At 47.8% G+C, this 24,043-nt stretch overlaps 1 protein-coding gene across 1 annotated transcript in view; it reads right to left on the bottom strand.

The window, feature by feature from the left end:
• SLC38A6 (solute carrier family 38 member 6) overlaps positions 1–24,043 on the bottom strand; it is a 97,537-nt gene that overhangs the window by 46,055 nt on the left and 27,439 nt on the right. The window contains exon 6 of the mRNA XM_060262870.1: positions 13,619–13,697. Within this exon, the coding sequence (XP_060118853.1) occupies positions 13,619–13,697 (79 nt within the window). The remainder of the gene's footprint in view (positions 1–13,618; positions 13,698–24,043) is intronic.

Genomic DNA, 24,043 nt, shown 5'->3' with positions numbered 1-24,043 from the left:
AGTATCAGCAACTGCACCAGGATGTAGATTCCCCCCCATCTACATGAATGAACTAAATGTGGGGGTTTATGGCGGTCCATAATTTTGGGGTTCATAGCTTTTAAAATCTCCTGAATATTCTTTGGCTGAATTAATAAATAAGGAATGAATACGAAACTGGGAACCAACTTCAGCCTCCTGGAAGAAGAAGAAGAAGAAGAAGAAGAAGAAGAAGAAGAAGAAGAAGAAGAAGAAGAAGAAGAAGAAGAAGAAGAAGAAGAAGAAGATTGCAGATTTATACCCCGCCCTTCTCTCTGAATCTCAGAGAGATTCTCAAGAGTGGCTTACAATCTCCTATATCTCCTCCCCTCACTGCAGACACCCTGTGAGGTGGGTGGGGCTGAGAGAGCTCTCACAGCAGCTGCCCTTCCAAGGACAGAATCTCAGAGTGGTTCACAATCTCCTTTTCCTTCCTCCCCCACAACAGACACCCTGTGAGGTGGGTGGGGCTGAGAGAGCTCTCACAGCAGCTGCCCTTCCAAGGACAGAATCTCAGAGTGGTTCACAATCTCCTTTTCCTTCCTCCCCCACAACAGACACCCTGTGAGGTGGGTGGGGCTGAGAGAGCTCTCACAGCAGCTGCCCTTCCAAGGACAGAGTCTCAGAGCGGTTCACAATCTCCTTTCCCTTCCTCCCCCACAACAGACACCCTGTGAAGTGGGTGGGGCTGAGAGAGCTCTGACAAAAGCTGCCCTTTCAAGGACAGCTCTGTGAGAGCGATGGCTGACCCAAGGCCGTTCCAGCAGCTGCAAGTGGAAGAGTGGGGAATCAAATCCAGTTCTCCCAGATAAGAGCCTGCACACTTAACCACTATACCAAACTGGCTTACAGAGGTTCCCCCCCCCCACCCCAGCTGTTGCAATTCAGGCCATCGCCGCACAGACCAGAATGAGCGGTAGTGGAGCAGAGGTCCATCAGAGCAGAATGAGCTAATAAACGAGGGCATGATCCGAGTGGGATGCAAGGCAAAGCAGAGGAACACAGACCCTAAAGGGAGAGCTGCCTAAATAGTCCTAATTAGCCTGAGCTTGTATCAGAGCTTGGAAGCTCAACAGGGCCAGCTGTGGCAGGTACTTGGATGGGAGACCACCAAGGAAGTCCAGGGTTGCTATGTAGAGCCAGACAATAACAAACCACCTCTGGACATCTCTTGCCTTGAAAATCGCAGGTTGCTCTGAGTCGTTCGTTACCACTCGTCAGCATTCAATGATAAAGAAGAGCCCCGTGGCGCGGAGTGTTAAAGCTGCAGTGCTGCAGTCCTAAGCTCTGCTCACGACCTGGGTTCGATCCCGGCGGAAGCTGGGTTTTCATGTAGCCGGCTCCAGGTTGACTCAGCCTTCCATCCTTCCCAGGTTGGTAAAATGAGTCCCCAGCTTGCTGGGGGGAAAGTGGAGATGACTGGGGAAGGCAATGGCAAACCACCCTGTAAAACATCTGCTGTGAAAACACTGTGAAAACAACGTCACCTCAGAGTCAGAAACGACTGGTGCTTGCACAGGAAACCATTCCTTTCCATAATAATAATAATAAGAAGCCTGGTTGCAGTGCTAGATTCACTCTTCAATGGCTACAGCCCGCACTCTGGCCCTTTTTACCAAATGGCACTGTCAAAAACACATAAGCTGCCACCTACACAAAAAAGTAGTATCTGAAGAAGAGAGCAGTGACTCACGAAAGCTCTTCCCCTGCCACAAATTATGTTAGTCTTTAAGGTGCTCCTGGACTCTTGCTCTTTTCTACACATAAGAATGCAAGAGAAGCCATGTTGGGTCAAGCCAATGGCCCATCCAGTCCAACGCTCTGTGTCACACATAAGAACATAAGAGAAGCCATGTTGGATCAGGCCAATGGCCCATCCAGTCCAACACTCTGTGTCACATAAGAACATAAGAGAAGCCATGTTGGATCAGGCCAATGGCCCATCCAGTCCAACACTCTGTGTCACACTTAAGAACATAAGAGAAGCCATGTTGGATCAGGCCAATGGCCCATCCAGTCCAACACTCTGTGTCACACTTAAGAACATAAGAGAAGCCATGTTGGATCAGGCCAATGGCCCATCCAGTCCAACACTGTGTCACATAAGAACATAAGAGAAGCCATGTTGGATCAGGCCAATGGCCCATCCAGTCCAACACTCTGTGTCACACATAAGAACATAAGAGAAGCCATATTGGATCAGGCCAATGGCCCATCCAGTCCAACACTCTGTGTCACACTTAAGAACATAAGAGAAGCCATGTTGGGTCAGGCCAGTGGCCCATCCAGTCCAACACTCTGTGTCATCAGTGGCCAAAAACCCCCAGACACCATCAGGAGGTCCACCAGTGGGGCTAAGACACTAGAATCCCTCCCACTGTTGCCCCCGCCCCAAGCACCAAGAATACAAAGCATCACTGCCCGAGACAAAAGAACATAAGAGAAGCCATGTTGGATCAGGCCAATGGCCCATCCAGTCCAACATTCTATGTTACACAGTGGCCAAAAACCCCCAGACACCATCAGGAGGTCCATCAGTGGGGCCAAGACACAAGAAGCCCTCCCACTGTTGCCCCCCCAAACACCAAGAATACAGAGCATCAGTGCCCAGACATAAGAACATAAGAGAAGCCATGCTGGATCAGGCCAGTGGCCCATCCAGTCCAACACTCTGTGTCACACAGTGGCCAAAAAACAGGCGCCATCAGGAGGTCCACCAGTGGGGTCAGGACACTAGAATCCCTCGCACTGTTGCCCCCCCCCCGCCCCAAGCACCAAGAATACAGAGCATCACTGCCCCAGACAGAGAGTTCTATCAATACACCTACGCAAAGGCATTCATGGCTTCAGGGAATATTAATTAACTGACAACCGAATGGATGGCCAACTGCTCGTTGCTCTATAGCGGAAACTTCAACCTGGCCTGAACCGACACTTTTGTTGTTTAGATTTTTCTTTTTTAAAAACAAAAAAATCCTCTTGCATTAAACCCGTAGTTCAAGATGTCTTGTTTTACGATACGGGCTGGAATTCATTGAAACCAGTAGACTGGAAAAGCCAGCCTGAAGCCATTGTTGGAACAGGGGTAACGACAATCCGTTCCAAACAAGAACAAGCGATTCCAATGTTGGAACATTTTTCTCAGCGAGCGCAACCACAATGGGCGGGCGGGGGGGGGGGGTGAGGCGTGTGTTGAGTCAGTCCTAAAGACAGACGTGAAGGCAGCTGCATAGCCAAACCGGAGGAATTCTAAAACAAATAAGACACAACTGGCAGGCTTCCCAAGGACAAGTCCAATAACTACTCAACAAAAACAAAAATATTTAGGGTTTCAGTAACTGCCAGGTTTCACTTTGCGGTTTCAGAAGTATGTTAACAGGGTAATGCGACAGCGGCAACGGAGAGGCTTCAGGCTCAGCGGCGGGCCCGATTCTCATGTCAAAACGCCGCTGCGGTTCCTTCGGTGCAGAGTGACGTTTCCTGGAGATGAGAACCAATGGAAACTCGCACTCCGCCTAACGTGGTAAGTTCTGGATCTGGTGGTGGATAAACACATCGATATTGCTTGCTCACCGTGTGAAAAAAAAGTGAAGAAGAAGACAATATTGGATTTATGCCTCACCCTATACTCTGAATCTCAGAGTGGCTTACAATCTCCATTACCTTCACCCTCCCACCCACCCCGACAACAGACACCCTGTGAGTTAGGTGGGGCTGAGAGAGCTCTCCCAGAAGCTGCCCTTTCAAGGACAGCTCTGTGAGAGCTACGGCTGACCCAAGACCATTCCAGCAGCTGCAAGTGGAGGAGCAGAGAATCAAACCCGGTTCTCCCAGATAAGAGTCCGCGCACTTAAACACTACACCAAACTGGCTCTCACCTTGTGAAGCCACCTTGTGAATAAATGGCACATATGCAACGACGATGTTGTGGCCATTAGCCACAAAGTATAGATGGCACACTCTGGGGCAAGTGATGCTCTGTCTTCTTGGTGATTGGGGGGGGGACAACAGTGGGAGGGCTTCTAGTGTTATGGCCCTACTGGTGGACCTCCTGATGGCACCTGGGTTTTTTGGCCACTGTGTGACAGAATGCTAGACTTGGTGGGCCGTTGGCCTGATCCAACATGGCTTCTCTGTTTTTATGTTGTTATGATGTTGCTCAAAAGCTGACTCTGGAAGACCAAGAGTTCAGTTAGGCTGCTTTAAGATAGAGCTCCACAATTGATTTAAAAGTCACTGATAGAGCCTTAGATATATCAGAGCTCCAGGAAGCAATAGTAGAAAGCAATTCTTAGAAAGACCAGGGCTTTTTCTGAGCAGGAATGCAATTCCGGCTGGCTTGGTGCCAGGGGATGTGGCCTAATATGCAAATGAGTTCCTGCTAGGCTTTTTCTACAAAAAACCCTCCCCTGATTAAGACTATTCAGGTCCACTCCATGGAGCTTACCATCGAGTAGGTTTGAGTATTCTCAGAATTGCACTGCTAGGTTATGTTGGGTTAATTCTCCATACGTTTGCGTGGTCAGTTTTCTTATTAGGAAAAACACCCCCGGAATCTTCATATTAAACTGACAGAGGGATATAGTGGCAAAATCGCAGGACTTGGCCCTCGAGATCATAAGAACATGGGCCCTGCTGGATCAGACCAGCGGTCCATCTAGTCCAGCATCCTATCTCGCGCAGCGGCCAACCAGTTCCTCTGGAGGGCTAACAACAGGGCAGAGAGGCTGAGGCCTTCATTAGAACATCAGAAGAGCGCTGCTGAATCAGACCAGTGGTCCTTCTAGTCCAGTATCCTGTCTCCCACAGTGGCCAACCAGTTCCTCTGGAAGGCCAACCACAGGGAATAGAGGCCAAGGCCTTTCCAAGAACATAAGAAGAGCCCTGCTGGATCAGAGCAGTGGTCCATCCAGTCCAGCATCCTGCTTCACACAAGGGCCAACCAGTTCCTCTGGACAGTCAACAGCAGGGCATAGAGGCCGAGGCCTTCATAAGAACATCAGAAGAGCCCTGTTGGATCAGACCAGCAGTCCACCTAGTCCAGCATCCTATCTTGCACAGTGGCCAACCAGTTCCTCTGGACAGTCAGCAGCAAGGCAGAGAGGCCAAGGCCTTTCCAAGAACATATGAAGAGCCCTGCTGGATCAGAGCAGTGGTCCATCCAGTCCAGCATCCTGTCTCACACAGGAACCAACTAGTTCCTCTGGAAGGCCAACCACAGTGAACAGAGGCCAAGGGCTTTCCAAGAATATAAGAAGAGCCCTGCTGGATCAGAGCAGTGGTCCATCCAGTCCAGCATCCTGCCTCACAATGGCCAACCAGTTCCTCTGGAGGGCCAACAAGAGGGCATAGAGGCTGAGGTCTTCATAAGAACATCAGAAGAATCCTGTTGGATCAGACCAGCGGTCCATCTAGTACAACATCCTATCGCGCACAGTGGCCAACCAGTTCCTCTGGACAGTCAACAGCAAGGCAGAGAGGCCAAGGCCTTTCCAAGAACATATGAAGAGCTCTGCTGGATCAGAGCAGTGGTCCATCCAGTCCAGCATCCTGTCTCACACAGGAACCAACCAGTTCCTCTGGAGGACCAACAACAGGGCACAGAGGCCAAGGGCTTCCCCTGATGTCACCTCCTGGCTCAGGGATCCAGAGGATTAGTGCCTCTTAATGTGGCAATTCCCCACAGTCACCAGGGCTAGACTTTCTAATCCATGCATCTTTCGAATGCCTTTTTGAAACCGGTTCCTGTGGCCATCGCTACATCCTCTGGCAGTGAATTCTGCATTTTAATCACCCTCTGAGTAAAGAAGCATTTCTTTCTGTCCATCCTGAACTTGCTAACCATCAGTTTTGCTGGATGCCCTCGGGTTCTAGTCTTTCGGGAGAGGGAGAAACATTCCTCTTTGTCAACTCTCTCCATGCCCACTTTTATAAACCTCTTATCATGTCCCCTCAGGCTCTCAGTCATCTTTTTTCTAAAGTCCCAGACTCTCACAGCCAAAAACAGTTCAGCTACACAATCGACACAATCAAGGGCCCAGCGGTTCCATATACAGATGCGTCTTGGAATGTTCCCTTGTATTTCTTCCCCACGCTGCTATTTCTCATAGTTTTATAAAATGCAGATAGATAAAACACAAAAACTAGATTCGAACTCAGTAGCACGTTACAGACCGACATGATTTTTTAGGGTATGAGCTTTCAATTCTCAAAGCTCCCTTTGTCAGTTTGGTGTAGTGGTTAAGTGTGCGGACTCTTATCTGGGAGAACCGGGTTTGATTCCCCACTCCTCCACTTGCAGCTGCTGGAATGGCCTTGGGTCAGCCATAGCTCTGGCAGAGGTTGTCCTTGAAAGGGCAGCTGCTGTGAGAGCCCTCTCCAGCCCCACCCACCTCACAGGGTGTCTGTGGTGGGGGAGGAAGGTAAAGGAGATTGTGAGCCGCTCTGAGACTCTTCGAAGTGGAGGGCGGGATATAAATCCAATATCTTCATCTACCTCACAGGGTGTCTGTTGTGGGGGAGGAAGGTAAAGGAGATTGTGAGCCGCTCTGAGACTCTTCGGAGTGGAGGGCGGGATATAAATCCAATATCTTCATCTACCTCACAGGGCGTCTGTTGTGGGGGAGGAAGGTAAAGGAGATTGTGAGCCGCTCTGAGACTCTTCAGAGTGGAGGGCGGGATATAAATCCAATATCTTCATCTACCTCACAGGGCGTCTGTTGTGGGGAGGAAGGTAAAGGAGATTGTGAGCCGCTCTGAGACTCTTCGGAGTGGAGGGCGGGATATAAATCCAATATCTTCTTCTTCTTTGTCAGACACCATATTTCATGAAGCAAGCCTCTGACTCTCAAAAGCTTATACCCCAGAAACGGTCTCTAAGCAGGGGTGGCCAGACAGTGGCTCGGGAGCGACACATGGCTCTTTCACACATATTGTGTGGCTCTCAAAGCCCCCACCACCCTGTTGGCCAGCTTGGAGAAGACACTTGTCTCTTTAAATGCATTCTACAAGAACTGCAGATGATGAAGAAGAATTGCAGATTGATACCCTGCCCTTCTCTCTGAATCAGAGACTCAGAGCGGCTTACAATCTCCTTCCCCCACAACAGACACCCCATGAGGTGGGTGGGGCTGAGAGAGCTTTCACAGAAGCTGCCCTTTCAAGGGCAACTCTTACGAGAGCTGTGGCTAACCCAAGGCCATTCCAGCAGCTGCAAGTGGAGGAGTCAAACCTGGTTGTCCCAGATAAGAGTCCATGCACTTAACCACTACACCAGGGGTGGCCAATGGTAGCTCTCCAGATGTTTTTTTGCCTACAACTCCCATCAGCCCCAGCCAGTATGGCCAATGGCTGGGGCTGATGGGAGTTGTAGGCAAAAAAAAACATCCGGAGAGCTACTGTTTGCCACCCCTGCACTACACCAAACTGGCTCTCACTACACCAAACTGGCTCTCAAGTCAAGCCAGCTGGCAGCGTGGAGAATGTATTTAAAGGTAAAGTTACTTTATTTCCACCTCTCCCTCCTCCCTCCCTTCATCAAACATTTTGACATTCATGTCTTTTGGTTCTCAAACATGTCACATTTATTCTGTGAGACGCTTATGTTAAGCAAGTTTGGCTGCCTCTGGTCTCTAAGATGCTACAGGATTCAAATCTAGCTCTTCTACTGGAGACCAGCAGGGCTACCCTCTGAAACAGAATGCAAGGTTACCTGATACCAGAGCAACATTAACGAGAGACAGGGTGGAGTAGTGGTTAAGACTGCTGGACAAATATTTGGAAGACCCAGGTTCGAATCCCCAATCGTGCCGTGGAAGCTCGCTGGGTGACCTTGTGCCAGTCACACTCTCTCAGCCTAACCTGCCTTACAGGGTTATCGTGAGGATAAAATGGAGGAGAGAAGGATTACGGAAGCCGCTTTATGTCCCTATTGGAGAGAAAGGTGAGGTGCAGGGGTGGAATTCTAGTAGGAGCTCCTTTGCATATTAGGTCACACCCTCCTCAATCAATCAATCAATCAATTTTTATTTGTATCCCGCCCTCCCTGCCGAAGCAGGCTCAGGGCGGCTAACAACACAATCAATACATTAGTTTTACAAGGTATTTAAACATAACTAATTAACACATTAATTAAAATTCTACTAAAACTCTAAAATCAATAAAATCATTAAAATTAATATACTGGTGCTATTGTATAGATTTCACTAGCAGTTTCCCTTAGTCGGTGAAGGCCAATCGAAAAAGAGTGGTCTTGCAGGCCTTGCGGAACTGTTCAAATTCCCGCAGGGCCCGCAGATCCTCCGGAAGCTGGTTCCGGAAGCTGGGGCCATAACAGAGAAAGCCCGATCACGGTGATGTAGCCAATCTCCATAAGCTTACAAGGCTCTTTTTTGTAAGCTCCTGGAGGATTGGCTACATCAGGAGGGTGTGGCCTAATATGAAAAGGAGCTCCTGCTAGAATTCCACCCCTGGTGGGGTGTATATATAAACAAATAAATAAAGGGATGGGGAGGAATTAGCAATGAGTTCCTGAGTAATGTTGCCAAACAGATAAACCTAATAGCTGCCGAAATGGTTTACTATGGAGCAAAACCAAAAGAGGCTAAAACTACTAATATGGCCGGTGATCAAAGCAAAAATGCAATATCCAACTCTGGCTTGTTCATGTAATCCACAAAACTCAAACCAAATTCTTATAAGTGTCTCTGATCTGCACTTAAATAAACCCTCTAGTTTTGGATGAGTCAGCTGCTCTTTAAAACAACCACCACCAAAATCCAACTTCAGCTAACCACCAGGCCACAGAAAGGATGTGTTTAAGGCATGTATTTTTACTAGCTCCTTCGATATTTAAGAAACTTCTTACACATGGCAAAATTGACGATCAGGACAAATAAGGGTTTCAAGCTTAGCTTGACTTTGGAAAGATGGGGGAGTAGCATTTAAGCATGACCCCCCCCCCTCCCATTTTCATTGTGAAATAGTACAATCCAGGAGAAGTGTAACCACTCGATTCTGCGTCTGAAGAAGTAAGCCGTGACTCACAAAAGCTCATGCCCTGACACAAACTGTGTTAACTTTTCTAACTCTTACCCTTAGTTACTGGACTCTTAATTCTTTTATAGCACTCGATTCTGCTAGATTCGAGACCAGAAGCACCTCAGAAACCAACAAGCTGTCGGGGTCTAAGTTTTCAAGAGTCAAAGCCCCCTTCATGAGATATGAGTCGGATGTCTAGCATCGGGAGAGGGCTAGGGCTCAAGAGTAGAGCATCTGGTTGGCATGCAGAAAGTCCTGGGTTCAATCTGAACATAAGAACACAAGAGAAGCCATGCTGGATCAGGCCAATGGCCCATCCAGTCCAACACTCTGTGTCACACTTAAGAACATAAGAGAAGCCATGTTGGATCAGGCCAATGGCCCATCCAGTCCAACATTCTTTGTCACACATAAGAACATAAGAGAAGCCATGTTGGATCAGGCCAGTGGCCCATCCAGTCCAACACTCTGTGTCACACTTAAGAACATAAGAGAAGCCATGTTGGATCAGGCCAATGACCCATCCAGTCCAACACTCTGTGTCTCATATAAGAACATAAGAGAAGCCATGTTGGATCAGGCCAATGGCCCATCCAGTCCAACACTCTGTGTCACACATAAGAACATAAGAGAAGCCATGTTGGATCAGGCCAATGGCCCATCCAGTCCAACACTCTGTGTCACACATAAGAACATAAGAGAAGCCATGTTGGATAAGGCCAATGGCCCATCCAGTCCAACACTCTGTGCCACACTTAAGAACATAAGAGAAGCCATGTTGGATCAGGCCAATGGCCCATCCAGTCCAACATTCTTTGTCTCATATAAGAACATAAGAGAAGCCATGTTGGATCAGGCCAATGGCCCATCCAGTCCAACACTCTGTGTCACACATAAGAACATAAGAGAAGCCATGTTGGATCAGGCCAATGGCCCATCCAGTCCAACACTCTGTGTCACACTTAAGAACATAAGAGAAGCCATGTTGGATCAGGCCAATGGCCCATCCAGTCCAACACTCTGTGTTGCACAGTGGCCAAAATAACCAGGTGCCGTCAGGAGGTCCATCAGTGGGGCCAGGACACTAGACGCTCTCCCACTCTTGCCCCCCCCCACAAGCACCAAGAATACAGAGCAGCACTGCCCCAGACAGAGTTCCATCTATACCATATATGGCTAATAGCCACTGATGGACCTCTAATCCATACGTTTATTCAATCTCCTCTTGAAGCTGTTTGCAGCATCTCCAGTTAAAAGGGAGGAGGAGGAGAGTTGGTTTTATACCCTGCCCTTTACTACCCAAAGGAGTCTCTGAGTGGCTTACAATCACCTTCCCTTCCTCTCCCCACAACAGACACCCTGCGAGCAATACTCTCTCTAAGCTGTGGAGTCTTGTGAGCAAAAATTCTACTTTGTGAGCTACCGGCACTAAAGTTGTAAGCCACTGCGTCAATTAGTTTCCTCTGGGGCCATTTTTCCTGAGCTGAGACAAAAATCTGTGAGCCGGAAGCTAAAAAACTGTGAGCTAGCTCACATTAACTCAGCTTAGAGGGAACGGCAGGGCGGAGGGATCTCTGAGACAACTGTGACTGACCCAAGGTCACCCAGCTAGCTTCACGTGGAGGAGGGGGGAAATCAGACCCAGTTGTCCAGATTAGAGCCCACCATGCCGGAAAATAAGGGGAAGGGGGGGGGTTGCCACTAGGCGAACTAGGCGATTTTGCCACTAGGCAAACTAGGTGATTGCCTAGGGTGCCGGTTTTCTGAGGGCGCCGAATTGTGTGCCCCCCATGTGACTTGGTGATGTTATCAGTGTGGGAGAGGGGGGTGCCAAAAGTCAGCCTTACCTAGGGTGGTAGGCAGACTAAGGCTGGCCCTGCCACTGCGCTTAACCCCTGCACCACACTGGCTCTCCAGTAGGTGATGCGAAAGAGACTGCAGCCTGAGACCCCAGAGAGCCGCCGCCAGAGGTAGAAGTCTAGCAGAAGCTCCTTTGCATATTAGGCCACATCCTCCTGTAGCCAATCCTCCAAGAGGGACGGTGGCTCAGTGGCAGAGCATCTGCTTGGTAAGCAATCCCCGGCATCTCCAACTAAAAAAGGTCCAGGCAAAAAGGTGTGAAAAACCTCAGCTCGAGACCCTGGAGAGCCGCTGCCAGTCTGAGTAGACAATACTGACTTTGATGGACCCAGGGTCTGATTCAGTAAAAGGCAGCTTCATATGTTCATATGTTGAAGAGCTCTTGGAGGACTGGCTACGTCAGGGGTGTGTGGCCTAACATGCAAAGAATACAAGAACTCACAATACAAGAACTCGTGGGCATTCGATGAAATTGCTGAGCAGCCGGGTTAAAACGGATAAAAGGAAGTCCTTCTTCACCCAAAGGGTGATTAACATGTGGCATTCACTGCCACAGGAGGTGGTGGCGGCTACAAGCATAGACAGCTTCAAGAGGGGATTGGATAAAAATATGGAGCAGAGGTCCATCAGTGGCTATTAGCCACAGTGTGTGTGTGTGTGTGGGCCACTGTGCGATACAGAGTGTTGGACTGGATGGGCCATTGGCCTGATCCAACATGGCTTCTCTTATGTTCTTATGTGTGACACAGAGTGCTGGACTGGATGGGCCATTGGCCTGATCCAACATGGCTTCTCTTATGTTCTTATGTGTGACACAGAGTGTTGGACTGGATGGGCCACTGGCCTGATCCAACATGGCTTCTCTTATGTTCTTATGTGACACAGAGTGTTGGACTGGATGGGCCACTGGCCTGATCCAACATGGCTTCTCTTATGTTCTTATGTGTGACACAGAGTGTTGGACTGGATGGGCCACTGGCCTGATCCAACATGGCTTCTCTTATGTTCTTATGTGACACAGAGTGTTGGACTGGATGGGCCACTGGCCTGATCCAACATGGCTTCTCTTATGTTCTTATGTGACACAGAGTGTTGGACTGGATGGGCCACTGGCCTGATCCAACATGGCTTCTCTTATGTTCTTATGTGTGACACAGAGTGTTGGACTGGATGGGCCACTGGCCTGATCCAACATGGCTTCTCTTATGTTCTTATGTGACACAGAGTGTTGGACTGGATGGGCCACTGGCCTGATCCAACATGGCTTCTCTTATGTTCTTATGTGTGACACAGAGTGTTGGACTGGATGGGCCATTGGCCTGATCCAACATGGCTTCTCTTATGTTCTTATGTGACACAGAGTGTTGGACTGGATGGGCCATTGGCCTGATCCAACATGGCTTCTCTTATGTTCTTATGTGACACAGAGTGTTGGACTGGATGGGCCATTGGCCTGATCCAACATGGCTTCTCTTATGTTCTTATGTGACACAGAGTGTTGGACTGGATGGGCCATTGGCCTGATCCAACATGGCTTCTCTTATGTTCTTATGTGTGACACAGAGTGTTGGACTGGATGGGCCACTGGCCTGATCCAACACGGCTTCTCTTATGTTCTTATGTGTGACACAGAGTGTTGGACTGGATGGGCCACTGGCCTGATCCAACATGGCTTCTCTTATGTTCTTATGTGTGACACAGAGTGTTGGACTGGATGGGCCACTGGCCTGATCCAACATGGCTTCTCTTATGTTCTTATGTGACACAGAGTGTTGGACTGGATGGGCCACTGGCCTGATCCAACATGGCTTCTCTTATGTTCTTATGTGACACAGAGTGTTGGACTGGATGGGCCACTGGCCTGATCCAACATGGCTTCTCTTATGTTCTTATGTGTGACACAGAGTGTTGGACTGGATGGGCCACTGGCCTGATCCAACATGGCTTCTCTTATGTTCTTATGTGACACAGAGTGTTGGACTGGATGGGCCACTGGCCTGATCCAACATGGCTTCTCTTATGTTCTTATGTGTGACACAGAGTGTTGGACTGGATGGGCCATTGGCCTGATCCAACATGGCTTCTCTTATGTTCTTATGTGACACAGAGTGTTGGACTGGATGGGCCATTGGCCTGATCCAACATGGCTTCTCTTATGTTCTTATGTGACACAGAGTGTTGGACTGGATGGGCCAATGGCCTGATCCAACATCGCTTCTCTTATGTTCTTAAAGGAGCCCCTGCTAGAATTCCACCTCTGTCCACTGCCAGTTTGAGTAGACAACACTGACTTCGATAGACCAATGCTCTAATCCAGCGGAAGGCGGCTTCACGTGTTCAGCATAGCTCTTCTGCTTACAGGACAGCCTGAAACTACTCGACTGTGTAACTCGGCCCTTAAGAATTCCCTATTCTGCACAAATGAAAACCTACTATTTTTGCCTGGGCTGCAGATGTATACATGCTGACAGTGAGCAATGGCTCGCCGGCCCCTATTAATCAGAAAGGAATTCGACTTGTGAATGCAAACTGCCCGGTGCCTCATGCCAGCGTGTGCAGGTGCAGGCATTCTGCAAAGGTCCGGAGCGGTTTCTTTTCCTCCTGGAGAGGCACAGCTGACCCTTCAGCTGCGGAGGAAATGCCTCTATAATGTTCCCGCCTCCTTGCCCCGCTCCGAGAGAAGGCCGAAGTCTCTCCTTACCCGCTCTGGTCCTCGTTCAGAAGCCCAGCGATAGCGTGAGGAAGTTCTGACTTGACAATGAAGAGGTAGGATGACATGGCTGGAAACAGAGAACTGAGCGTTAAGGAAAGCAGAACCGTTGATCTCGATATTTCAGATTTTAGCCGGGTTGGTCTGCAGCAGAACAGCTAGCTTGGAGTCCAGAAGCGACTTATTTATTTATTTATTTATTTATATTTGGACTTATATCCCGCCCTTCTCACCGAAGTGTCTCAGGGCGGCTTACAACATTATAATTTACATAGATTTGGTTTAAAAACATTTACAAATAAGTTAAAACAATAATTGATAAAACAGAGTAAGAATAAAACCAGCGGTCTGTAGATGCATTTTCGTTCCATCCAAAAGATGTTCTCATTGTCGGTTAGATGTTATAGGCCTGCCGGAAGAGGGCTGTCTTACAGGCCCTGCGGAACTGCCCTAGGTCCCGCAGGGCCCGCACCTCCTCCGGCAGCTGGTTCCACCAGTAAGGTGCCGTTATTGAGAAGGCCCGGTCCCTGGTGGCCTTTAGACATTAGACTTAGAGACCAGCAGGGCTTTTGTTTTGTAGCAGGAGCTCCTTTGCATATTAGGCCATGCCCCCCTGATGTAGCCAATCCTCCAAGAGCTTACAGGGCTCTTAGTACAGAGTCTTCTGTAAGCTCCAGGAGGATTGGCTACATCAGGGGGGCATGGCCTAATATGCAAAGGAGCTCCTGCTACAAAGTAAGCCCTGGAGACCAACAAGATTTTCAGGAGGAAAGCTTGCAAGAGTCAATGCTCCCTTTGTTCAGATCGCTGAGAGCACTAAGAGACCGATACAGACGTGGCCCGGCTTGTCTACGTAGGGGAAGGGCAGCCCCGCGCTCCGGTCAAAAGCGTAGCACAGCATCCAGGGCACCTGTTCCTCTTTTTGTGCCCTCCCAAGGAAAAAAAAACCCCACAACTCAAACATTGTAATGTGTATACATGTTACAAACGCCTTGAGAATTCTTGCAGAGGAAGGATTTAAAAAGAGGAAGAGGAAGAAGAGGGAGGAGAAAGTGATGGTGATACTGGATTTATATCCCACCCTTCATTCTGAAGCTTAGAGTCTCACAATCTCCTTTACCTTCCTTCCCCACAACAGACACCCTGTGAGGTGGGTGGGGCTGAGAGAGTTCTCCCACAAGCTGCCCTTTCAAGGACAACTCCTGCGATAGCTCTGGCTGACCCAAGGCCATTCCAGCAGCTGCAAGTGGAGGAGGGGGGAATCAAAACCGGTTCTCCCAGATAAGAGTCCGCACACTTAACCACTACACCAAACTCCTCGATATAGCAGGAAGAAACTACTATATTCCCTAAAAAGCATTATGCTCAGCTGATAAGAATGTGCTTGTGGTCCCAGACTGAGAGCCGTCCAGCTGTCCTTGACCAGAGCTAGGGCTTTTAGTGCCCTGGTGGAACTGTCTGCTGACTAACATGTGCCCTGTGGGACAATGTATGATACATTTGTTTTAGCACGAGCGACTGTTGTCAGAGCTGTGAGCTGCAGCATAAAGCAGGTTGCTCTGGGGCTATCTTTCCTGAGCTAAGACAAAAATGTGTGAGCCGGAGGCTAAAAAACTGTGAGCTAGCTCACACTAACTCAGCTCAGAGGGAACACTGTTGCCAATCCCCTGCCCCCCCTTCAGATAGCACATTTGAGATGGTGGAGGTCTATGTGGTACGGAGAGAACCACTCCCAGCATCAGAAGTTTAAAGTATTTATTAAGAAGAAAATGTTTACAAGCACACTTTTAGCACTGCATCAGATTGGAGCAAGGAACACAAAAGAATCAAAGATTTCAGGTTTTCACGGCTCGTAACATCATTAGGGTTTGTAGAATCTTTCGGGATCAAGTGCCGTGTTCTACTGGAGAAAGTTTTCCTTCCAGACGTTTCGTTCTCAGCTGCGGAGAACATCCTCAGTGGCATTGCAGCCGGAGCAGGCACTCAGACCTTCTTGGCTGCTGTGCATTGAGTGGGGACCCTTTCAAGGTTGTCCTTGAAAGGGCAGCTGCTGTGAGAGCCCTCTCCAGCCCCACCCACCTCACAGGGTGTCTGTTGCGGGGGAGGAAGGGAAAGGAGATTGTGAACCGCTCTGAGACTCTTCGGAGTGGAGGGCGGGATATAAATGCAATATCTTTATCTACCTCAAAGGGTGTCTGTTGTGGGGGGGGAAGGTAAAGGAGATTGTGAGCCGCTCTGAGACTCTTCGGAGTGGAGGGCAGGATATAAATCCAATATCTTCTTCTTTTTCTTCTAACTATTTACTATCTGTATCATACAAGAAGTCAAGCTGCATCTTTCAACAAATTGTCAATAAAACGACAACTTCTCTAACAACCTTCTCAGTCTCTGGACTCTCATCCATAAAATGGAGCCTCAATTTACCTCAGGGTCATGCAGGGAAGAAAGAGAGAGAGAAACTGATTATCCCCTTCAATCTGCGCATCGTTTTAGATGACAGATAGGAAGATGCTTTTTCTGTGCTGGTACTCTATAGAACTTTGTGTCAATTTTCACCAATTTTCCCACCAGTATTTGAGAGAAACAGTCCCCTCCTGGTGCTGATATTAAGTACTGGTGCCACCACAAAAAGACCCCTCCCATGTGTGCATATTTACAAATCAGGATTAACTCAGTTCCTCATAATATACCTTCCATTTCTCTCATATAAGTAATGATGACGTTCAGTCCTATGGAGAAAGACTAAAATTCTTCAGGAAGCATTTTGTTTTGAAGACCAAATCCTTTAAACACATGGTCTGACCATCAACCTTCTAATGCACAAGTGTTATCGGACTTGTTCAGTTCTACTTAAGTACTTAGGGAGAGCCAGTTTAGTGTAGTGGTTAAGTGTGCGGACTCTTATCTGGGAGAACCGGGTTTGATTCCCCACTTCTCCACTTGCACTGCTAGCATGGCCTTGGGTCAGCCATAGCTCTGGCAGAGGTTGTCCTTGAAAGGGCAGCTGCTGTGAGAGCCCTCTCCAGCCCCACCCACCTCACAGGGTGTCTGTTGCGGGGGAAGAAGGGAAAGGAGATTGTGAGCCGCTCTGAGACTCTTCGGAGTGGAGGGCGGGATATAAATCCAATATCTTCATCTACCTCACAGGGTGTCTGTTGTGGGGGAGGAAGGGAAAGGAGATTGTGAGCTGCTCTGAGACTCTTCGGAGTGGAGGGCGGGATATAAATCCAATATCTTCATCTACCTCACAGGGTGTCTGTTGTGGGGGAGGAAGGGAAAGGAGATTGTGAGCCGCTCTGAGACTCTTCGGAGTGGAGGGCGGGATATAAATCCAATATCTTCATCTACCTCACAGGGTGTCTGTTGTGGGGGAGGGGAAGGTAAAGGAGATTGTGAGCCGCTCTGAGACTCTTCGGAGTGGAGGCTGGGATATAAATCCAATATCATCATCATCTTTTTCTTCTACTGCAAATGTTTTGCACGTTCTTTTCAACAGCTAACACCATTTCAGTGTGCTGTGTTTTTTGCTGTATTAATTATTTTTTAAAAATCATTTTAATTTTGTAAGCCACTGCAAAGGCAAGATAAACACAGTCGGGGGGGGGGGAGGGAACCAAACGGTCCTTGAATTCATTGTAGCACAGCACCCAACGTGATTTCGGGAATCTGATTACTATTACCAACGACAAGCAAAAGGTCAGGAAGGTAACCACAATAATGCCGCAGCCCCGAAACGGTTAAGATTACCCCCTTTTTTTTTTTAAAGTGAAGGAATGTGGCCTCTATAAAGAAAAGTGAATTGCATTAATCCAGAGTGGCATGTACCTACAGCAAGGTTAAATTAAAAACAGTTGTGAGGTCACGAAAAAAGGAAACATTCACTACTTTGTATTGAGACGCTCGAGAGTTTTTCCTTGTTGACTACGGCTTTGGAGAGGGGGGGGGGGAGGGAGACATTTTATTTGGTGTCTCTGATTTTATTCCTTTTTCTTTAAAAGGAAATTTGATGGAGTGTTATAGGAGCGTGTAATTTGAAAACCACCCGAATGACTACAGGACAGTAATAAAGACAGCCTTACTCCCCACCCCCTCCACCCCAGGGTGACCTAAAGATACCGAGGCATGTTACTTACGGAAAAAAAAGAATTTAAGACAAAAAAAAGGGGACAAAACTAAAAAAAAAAAAAAAGGCAAATCTTGTAGCAAAGGGATTGACATTTTCTCTGCATCACAACCGGACATTAATCTCTGATTTCTGTCAAGAGGTTATATTTTGTAAAGTCCGACTTGACCTACGAGAGGTTTGTCTCCTCCACGATGTTTTAAAAACTCACATCAGTTCAGGTTGAGGGAAACCCCCTCTTCAGCTAATTTCCAGATCAGATTTCCTGCTAATATACAATCTGTCACTCTTTCCCATGCATGTACGTTCGCCTCTGGCTAGGCATTTGATCATTTTTTATCCTTTTGTTGTGTGATGGACTCTTTTGTCTTGCGCAGACAGAGAGAACCTCTCCTTTGAAAGCTACGAGCCAAAAAGGAATCCTCTGTTACTTTTGGCCTCCTCTGAAAACACTAAAAAAAAGGAAGGAAGGAAAGTCTTACTTTAATCCACATTTCTCTCTCACACGTCCTTCCTTCCCTTTCTCTAGGCCACGAAGCAAATGAATGCCAAGTTCAATGAATATATTTATACCCCAAAGCTCATACATGAGATAAGGATCTCTCTCTTTTGACAGCTCATGAGAAAACTGGTTCTATTCAGGCGAAGGGTGCTTTATCCAGAGTTTAAAAGGTTAAGCTTGTGCGGGGCGTGTGTGTACGAGACTTTTTGGACCAAAGGGTGACGCTCAAATAAAAAGCCACTGCAAAATTACAGAAATACAGAGCAAAAGAAGAAGAGCCACTGTGAAGCCATCTAAAACGGCAAAAGGACAGGTCACAATTTATTTTCATTGCTGACTACAGTCACTCACGCATGGCATGAATCTTGACTATCCAGGTACAAAGTCCACAGTGGCAATATTAGCCAGGTTGCTAACTTTTAGAAAATCAGGTGCTGTAACTATTTCATGCGTTTATTGGCTGGGGGGATGCTGGATGGGCATCCCCGGCTGTCTGAGCTTACAACACCAATCTCACTTGTATTTCCAGGTAACTTAATTAGCAACGATGGGATTACTAAGAGGGGCAATTAGCTCCAGTTTAGAGACACTTAAATTGATTTACGGCCCAGCCCTTCACAAACAGCAATTTTGCAGAAGGAAGAGCTGGCAGCATCCAGGATTCCCACAAGGCAGCTCTTACATAGATTTAAACTCTTACGTAGATTGGTGTACATGGAGGGATGGTTAGCATTTAGGGCAGGGGCGCTAAACATGCAGTCCAGCGGCCGGATCAGGCCCCTAGAGGGGTCCTATCAGGCCCGCGAGCCAATCAAATGTAAGTTTGCAACTTGCAGATAACACACTTGAACACCTGACCAGAATTGCAGGTTTGATTCCCCTACAAAAATGTCTTCCTGCACATTGCTGGTTTTGCACATTTTGCAGAAAGTACATGCGCCTTCCTGACTTTCTTTCTTTAAATAAAATTTATTTACCAAATTCTTTTTAAAAAACACTATTTACAGATAATCTGTACAACAGTATTTACAGAGAATCTGTACAACAGTATTTACAGATAATCTGTACAACAGTATTTACAGATAATCTGTACAACAGTATTTACAGATAATCTGTAAATCTACAGATAATCTGTAAATCTACTCCAGGCATTTGTGAGGCTGGTTTTAACTACTCAGCAGAGGCGGAAGAACACACTGCACATGCTCAGAGACAACAGAATCATTACTTCCTATGTTGCAGGGCTGCTGCTGAAAAAAAGGTTCCTCTAGGTCGAATTATTCCTGGATTTGGCTCGTTATAACACCCCCATTTAAAATTTCCAGTTTGTTGGGGAAAGGTACAGAGGAGGGCGACCTTCCTTATGAGGAAAGGCTGAAGAGTCTGGGACTTTTCAGTTCAGGAAAGAGACATATTAGGCGGGGCATGATAGAGGTTTATAAAATTATACATGAGGTAGAGAGAGTTGAGAAAGAGACATTTCTCTTTCTCAAAAGACTAGAACTCGAGGACATCCAATGAAGCTGATGGACAGTAGGTTCAGGACGGACAACAGGACGTATTATTTTGAACAAAGAGTGATTAAACTGTGGAATTTGCTGATGTTGTGATTCATGGAGGATGAGTCTATCAATGGCTATTAGCCATGGTGACTGAGGGGAATCTCCACATTCAGAGGCACTGATCTTCTGAACCCCAGAACCAGGAGGCAACATGAGGGGAAGGACTCGCCCTCTATGCCCTGTTGTTGGCCCTCCAGACCAGGAGTCCCCAACCCCCAGACCGTGGACTGTTAGCAACTGGGCCACGGAGTGAGGCAGAGGCACCTCCCCACCCTTTTTACCCACCCAGGACCTGGGCAGACAAAAGAGGCAGCGCAGCCTCACTCAGAAGCACCACATCTTTTATCTGCCCGGGTTCCGGGCGGAAGGGGCAGCACGGCAGCGACCTTCGCCTACCCCTCATTTAAAGACCCCCATGGGGGGGGGGCATGGACAGGGCATGGGGACAGCAAAAACATGCCTTTTGGAAACTGAATATGTCTTAGTTTGATGCCACTGTTGTGAATTTACAGGATGGTTCTTGGAAGAAGCTTGTTTGCAAAACGTGGCATATAAAGTCGACAAACAGGTAAAGGGAACTTTGTACCTCTGGAGCCTTCGTTTTGAGAGATTGGATCAACCACACCTTGTGAAATTAACTGTGATTGAATTTCCAGGGGAAGCCTTTTGAATGGACCTTTTGCGTTCTCCATGGAATCTTCTTGAAAATTATTGTGGAATCCATCCCCTCATGAAAAATACTTCCTGTGTATTTGGGGTATCTGTATAAATTATTTGGACCCTTTATTCTATTATTGTTGATTCATTTTGTGTATACACAGTGGTTTTGCTTTGAACACTTGTCTGATTCAGCAGGGCTCTTCTTATGTTCTCATGTTCTCGCAGGCAACCTTGAAACCCTATCTGTGTTCATCAATCCACCCCCATCCTCAAATTCCAAAACTGGAAAATTCAGATGTGAAGATGACTGTTCCTTGCTTCTGGCAATCTGGAATGAATTCATCTGCCACTTAGTGCCTAGGAGCCGACCAATCTCTCCGTCCAATGTGGTTGCAATTAGACTTGTCAATCTCATTTCCAAACCGGGCTCAAAGCCAGGGGGATATTCTGCTTTCCCATTTACTACTTAAGAATATTAATGCAGCCAGCATGGAAGAAATCCAGCCTTCCCACACGGCTCTCATCAAGTGCCGTCAAACCTTCCATGAAGATAGATTCAGGTGGACAGTGGCGTTGGTCCGAAGCAAGAGAACAAGGCAGGGCTTTTTTGAAAGGAAAAAGTCCAGCAGGAACTCATTTGCATATTAGGCCACACACACCCGACATCACCATTGTTTCACACTGGGCTTTTTTTGTAGAAAAAGCCCAGCAGGAGCTCATTTGCATATTAGGCCACACCCCTGACATCACCATTGTTCCACATAGGGCTTTTTGTAGGAAAAAGTCCCGCAGGAGCTCATTTGCATATCAGGCCACGCCCCCTGACATCACCATTGTTTCACACTGGGCTCTTTGTAGAAAAAGCCCAGTAGAAACTCATTTGCATATTAGGCAAATGACACCATGCCCGCCAGAACTCTGTTCCTGTGTGTTCCTGCTCAAAAAAAGCTCGGATTCTGAGTATAAGTTTTTGTGTGCATGCACACTTCTTCAGAATCATAGAGTTGGGAGGGGCCAGAATCATAGAATTGGGAGGGGCCATACAGACCATCTAGTCCGACCCCCCTACTCAATGCAGGATCAGCTCAGAGCATTCCTGAGAAGTGTTTTTCCAGCCACTGCTTAAAGTTTGCTAGTGAGGGGGAGCTCTCCACCACCCTAAGTAGCTGATTCCACTGCTGAACAACTCTTACTGTTCAAACGTTTTCCCTAATATCCAGCCTGGTACCTTCCCACCCTTTATTTAAACGCATTGTTTCAAGTCCTCTCCCCTGCTGCCAACGGGAACAGCTCCATTCCCTCCTCTAACTGACAGCCCTTCAAAGACCTCCACCAGAGATCCTGTCCCCCCCTCAACCTCCTCTTCTCCAGACTGAACCTTCTCAAGTCCCTCAGCCTTTCCTCGTAGGGCTTCTTGGTCTCCAGGCCCCTGATCATCCTCGTCGCTCTCCTCTGAGCCTGTTCCATTGCGTCCACATCCTTCTTGAGGTCAGGCCTCCAGAACTGAATATACTGAAACAGACTCAAGCCTTACATACAGATGGGGGAATCACCATAAGAACATATGAGAAGCCATGCTGGATCAGGCCAGTGGTCCATCCAGTCCAACACTCTGTGTCACACAGTGGCCAAAAAAACCCAAGTGCCATCAGGAGGTCCACCAGTGAGGCTAGAAGCCCTCCCACTGTGACCCCCCAAGCATCAAGAATACAGAGCATCACTGTCCCAGACAGAGAGTTCCCACAATACCATAATTTGGCTGCGATGTGATGGCGTACCTTGACTGGGGAAAATACCGCCAGGGCCAGTTCTGGAGATGGTGTATACATATGTCCGCAAGAAGATTCACTGACACAGACTCCATATGTGTCCAGAATCCAACACAGCACCCCAGCATATAAGCAGACTTTAAGTGAAATAAACCTGAATCCCCACAGCTAAAAATATACCTATCAACAAGTCCAGAGAGTATATTTAACACAGTTTTTATGAGGTACGTAATGGCCTTTTCATACTTCTTTTTCTTTAAGATTCAGAGAAGTTGCTCATTTTCAGAAGCGAGCCCCGATCTCATCAGATCTTGGAAGCTAAGCAGGGTCAGTCCCGGTTCATACTTAGATGGGAGACCACCGCAGGAGTCCAGAGTTGCTATGCAGAAGCAGGCAATGGCAAACCACCTCTGAACATATTTTGTCTTGAAAACCCTACAGGGTCACCACAGCGGCTGTGACTTTAAGGGCGGGGGGAATCAAAAGCTCACTTCTGGTGTTTGGTGGCAGTTTGGTGTAGAGGTTAAGTGCACGGACTCTCATCTGGGAGAACCGGGTTTGATTCCCCACTCCTCCACTTGCACCTGCTGAGATGGCCTTGGGTCAGCCATAGCTCTGGCAGAGGTTGTCCTTGAAAGGGCAGCTGCTGTGAGAGCCCTCTCCAGCCCCACCCACCTCACAGGGTGTCTGTTGTGGGGGAGGAAGGGAAAGGAGATTGTAAGCCACTCTGAGACTCTTTGGAGTGCAGGGTGGGATATAAATCCAATATCTTCTTCTTCAGTATCTTAGGGGCTTGGTTCACATAAAACCTTTGCTTTGAATGCCCTTACTTTAATACCATGGAGGAACTGACAAGACTAAATAGCTTAGATCCAGTTTGGTGTGGCGGTTAAGTGCATGGACTCTCATCTGGGAGAACCAGGTTTGATTCCCCACTTGCAGCTATTGGAATGGCCTTGGGTCAGCCATAGCGCTGCCAGAGGTTGTCCTTGAAAGGGCAGCTGCTGTGAGAGCTCTCTCAGCCCCACCCACCTCACAGGGTGTTTGTTGTGGGGGAGGGAGATAAAGGAGATTGTGAGCCACTGAGACTCTGAGATTCAGAGTGGAGGGCGTAATATAAATCCAATGTCGTCTTCTTCTAGAGTAGATCGGTAAGAGCAAATCTGGGCTTTCTCTGTGATGACGGAGAAGGCTTCTTTTCTCTAATTAAAAAAAAAAAAGCATGGTTCCCAATCAGAGAGACTTGGTATCAATTTTTCCCCAAACCGCTCTGCCCACAGACAGGATCTACTTGTCAAGGCCTGAGTCTAAGAAAGACGCAATTGAGACATCCTAAAACCTCTTGACACAGAAAACACACCAGGTCCCAAATCAACCATCTCGAGACTCACCGAAACAAAGTGCTTCTTTTCCGTAATTAAAAAAAAAACAAACCACCACGGTTCCCAGTCATAGAGATTTGGTACCAATTTTTTCCAAACCACTCTGTCCGCAAACAAGGGATCGCTGCCAAGTCCCGAGTTCAAGGACAAAAGGAAGATGTGTGTTCATGCGCTCGGGGAGTTGTTGGGGAGTTCACGGGCCTGCTCTTTCCTTCCAGAGGGGCTGGCAAGACACCCTTAAAAGCATCCGGTGGTTGGAAAAGGACAACCCTCATTCCCTGGGGTTAGCTGTTCTTAACCACCCAGTCTGGTTCATGACACGAGGGATTAGGGAAAGCCCACCACTAGATGAAGCAAGCTAACTTTACAAAATGTCTGCCTGGGATGAGGTTGAGAATCAGATGTTTAAAAACTGCTC

This window comes from Heteronotia binoei, chromosome 21 (assembly GCF_032191835.1).
Source record: "Heteronotia binoei isolate CCM8104 ecotype False Entrance Well chromosome 21, APGP_CSIRO_Hbin_v1, whole genome shotgun sequence".
NCBI classification, from domain to species: Eukaryota; Metazoa; Chordata; class Lepidosauria; order Squamata; family Gekkonidae; genus Heteronotia; species Heteronotia binoei.
Note: the sequence above shows the minus strand (reverse complement) of the source record. Positions and strands in the feature narration are given on the sequence as shown.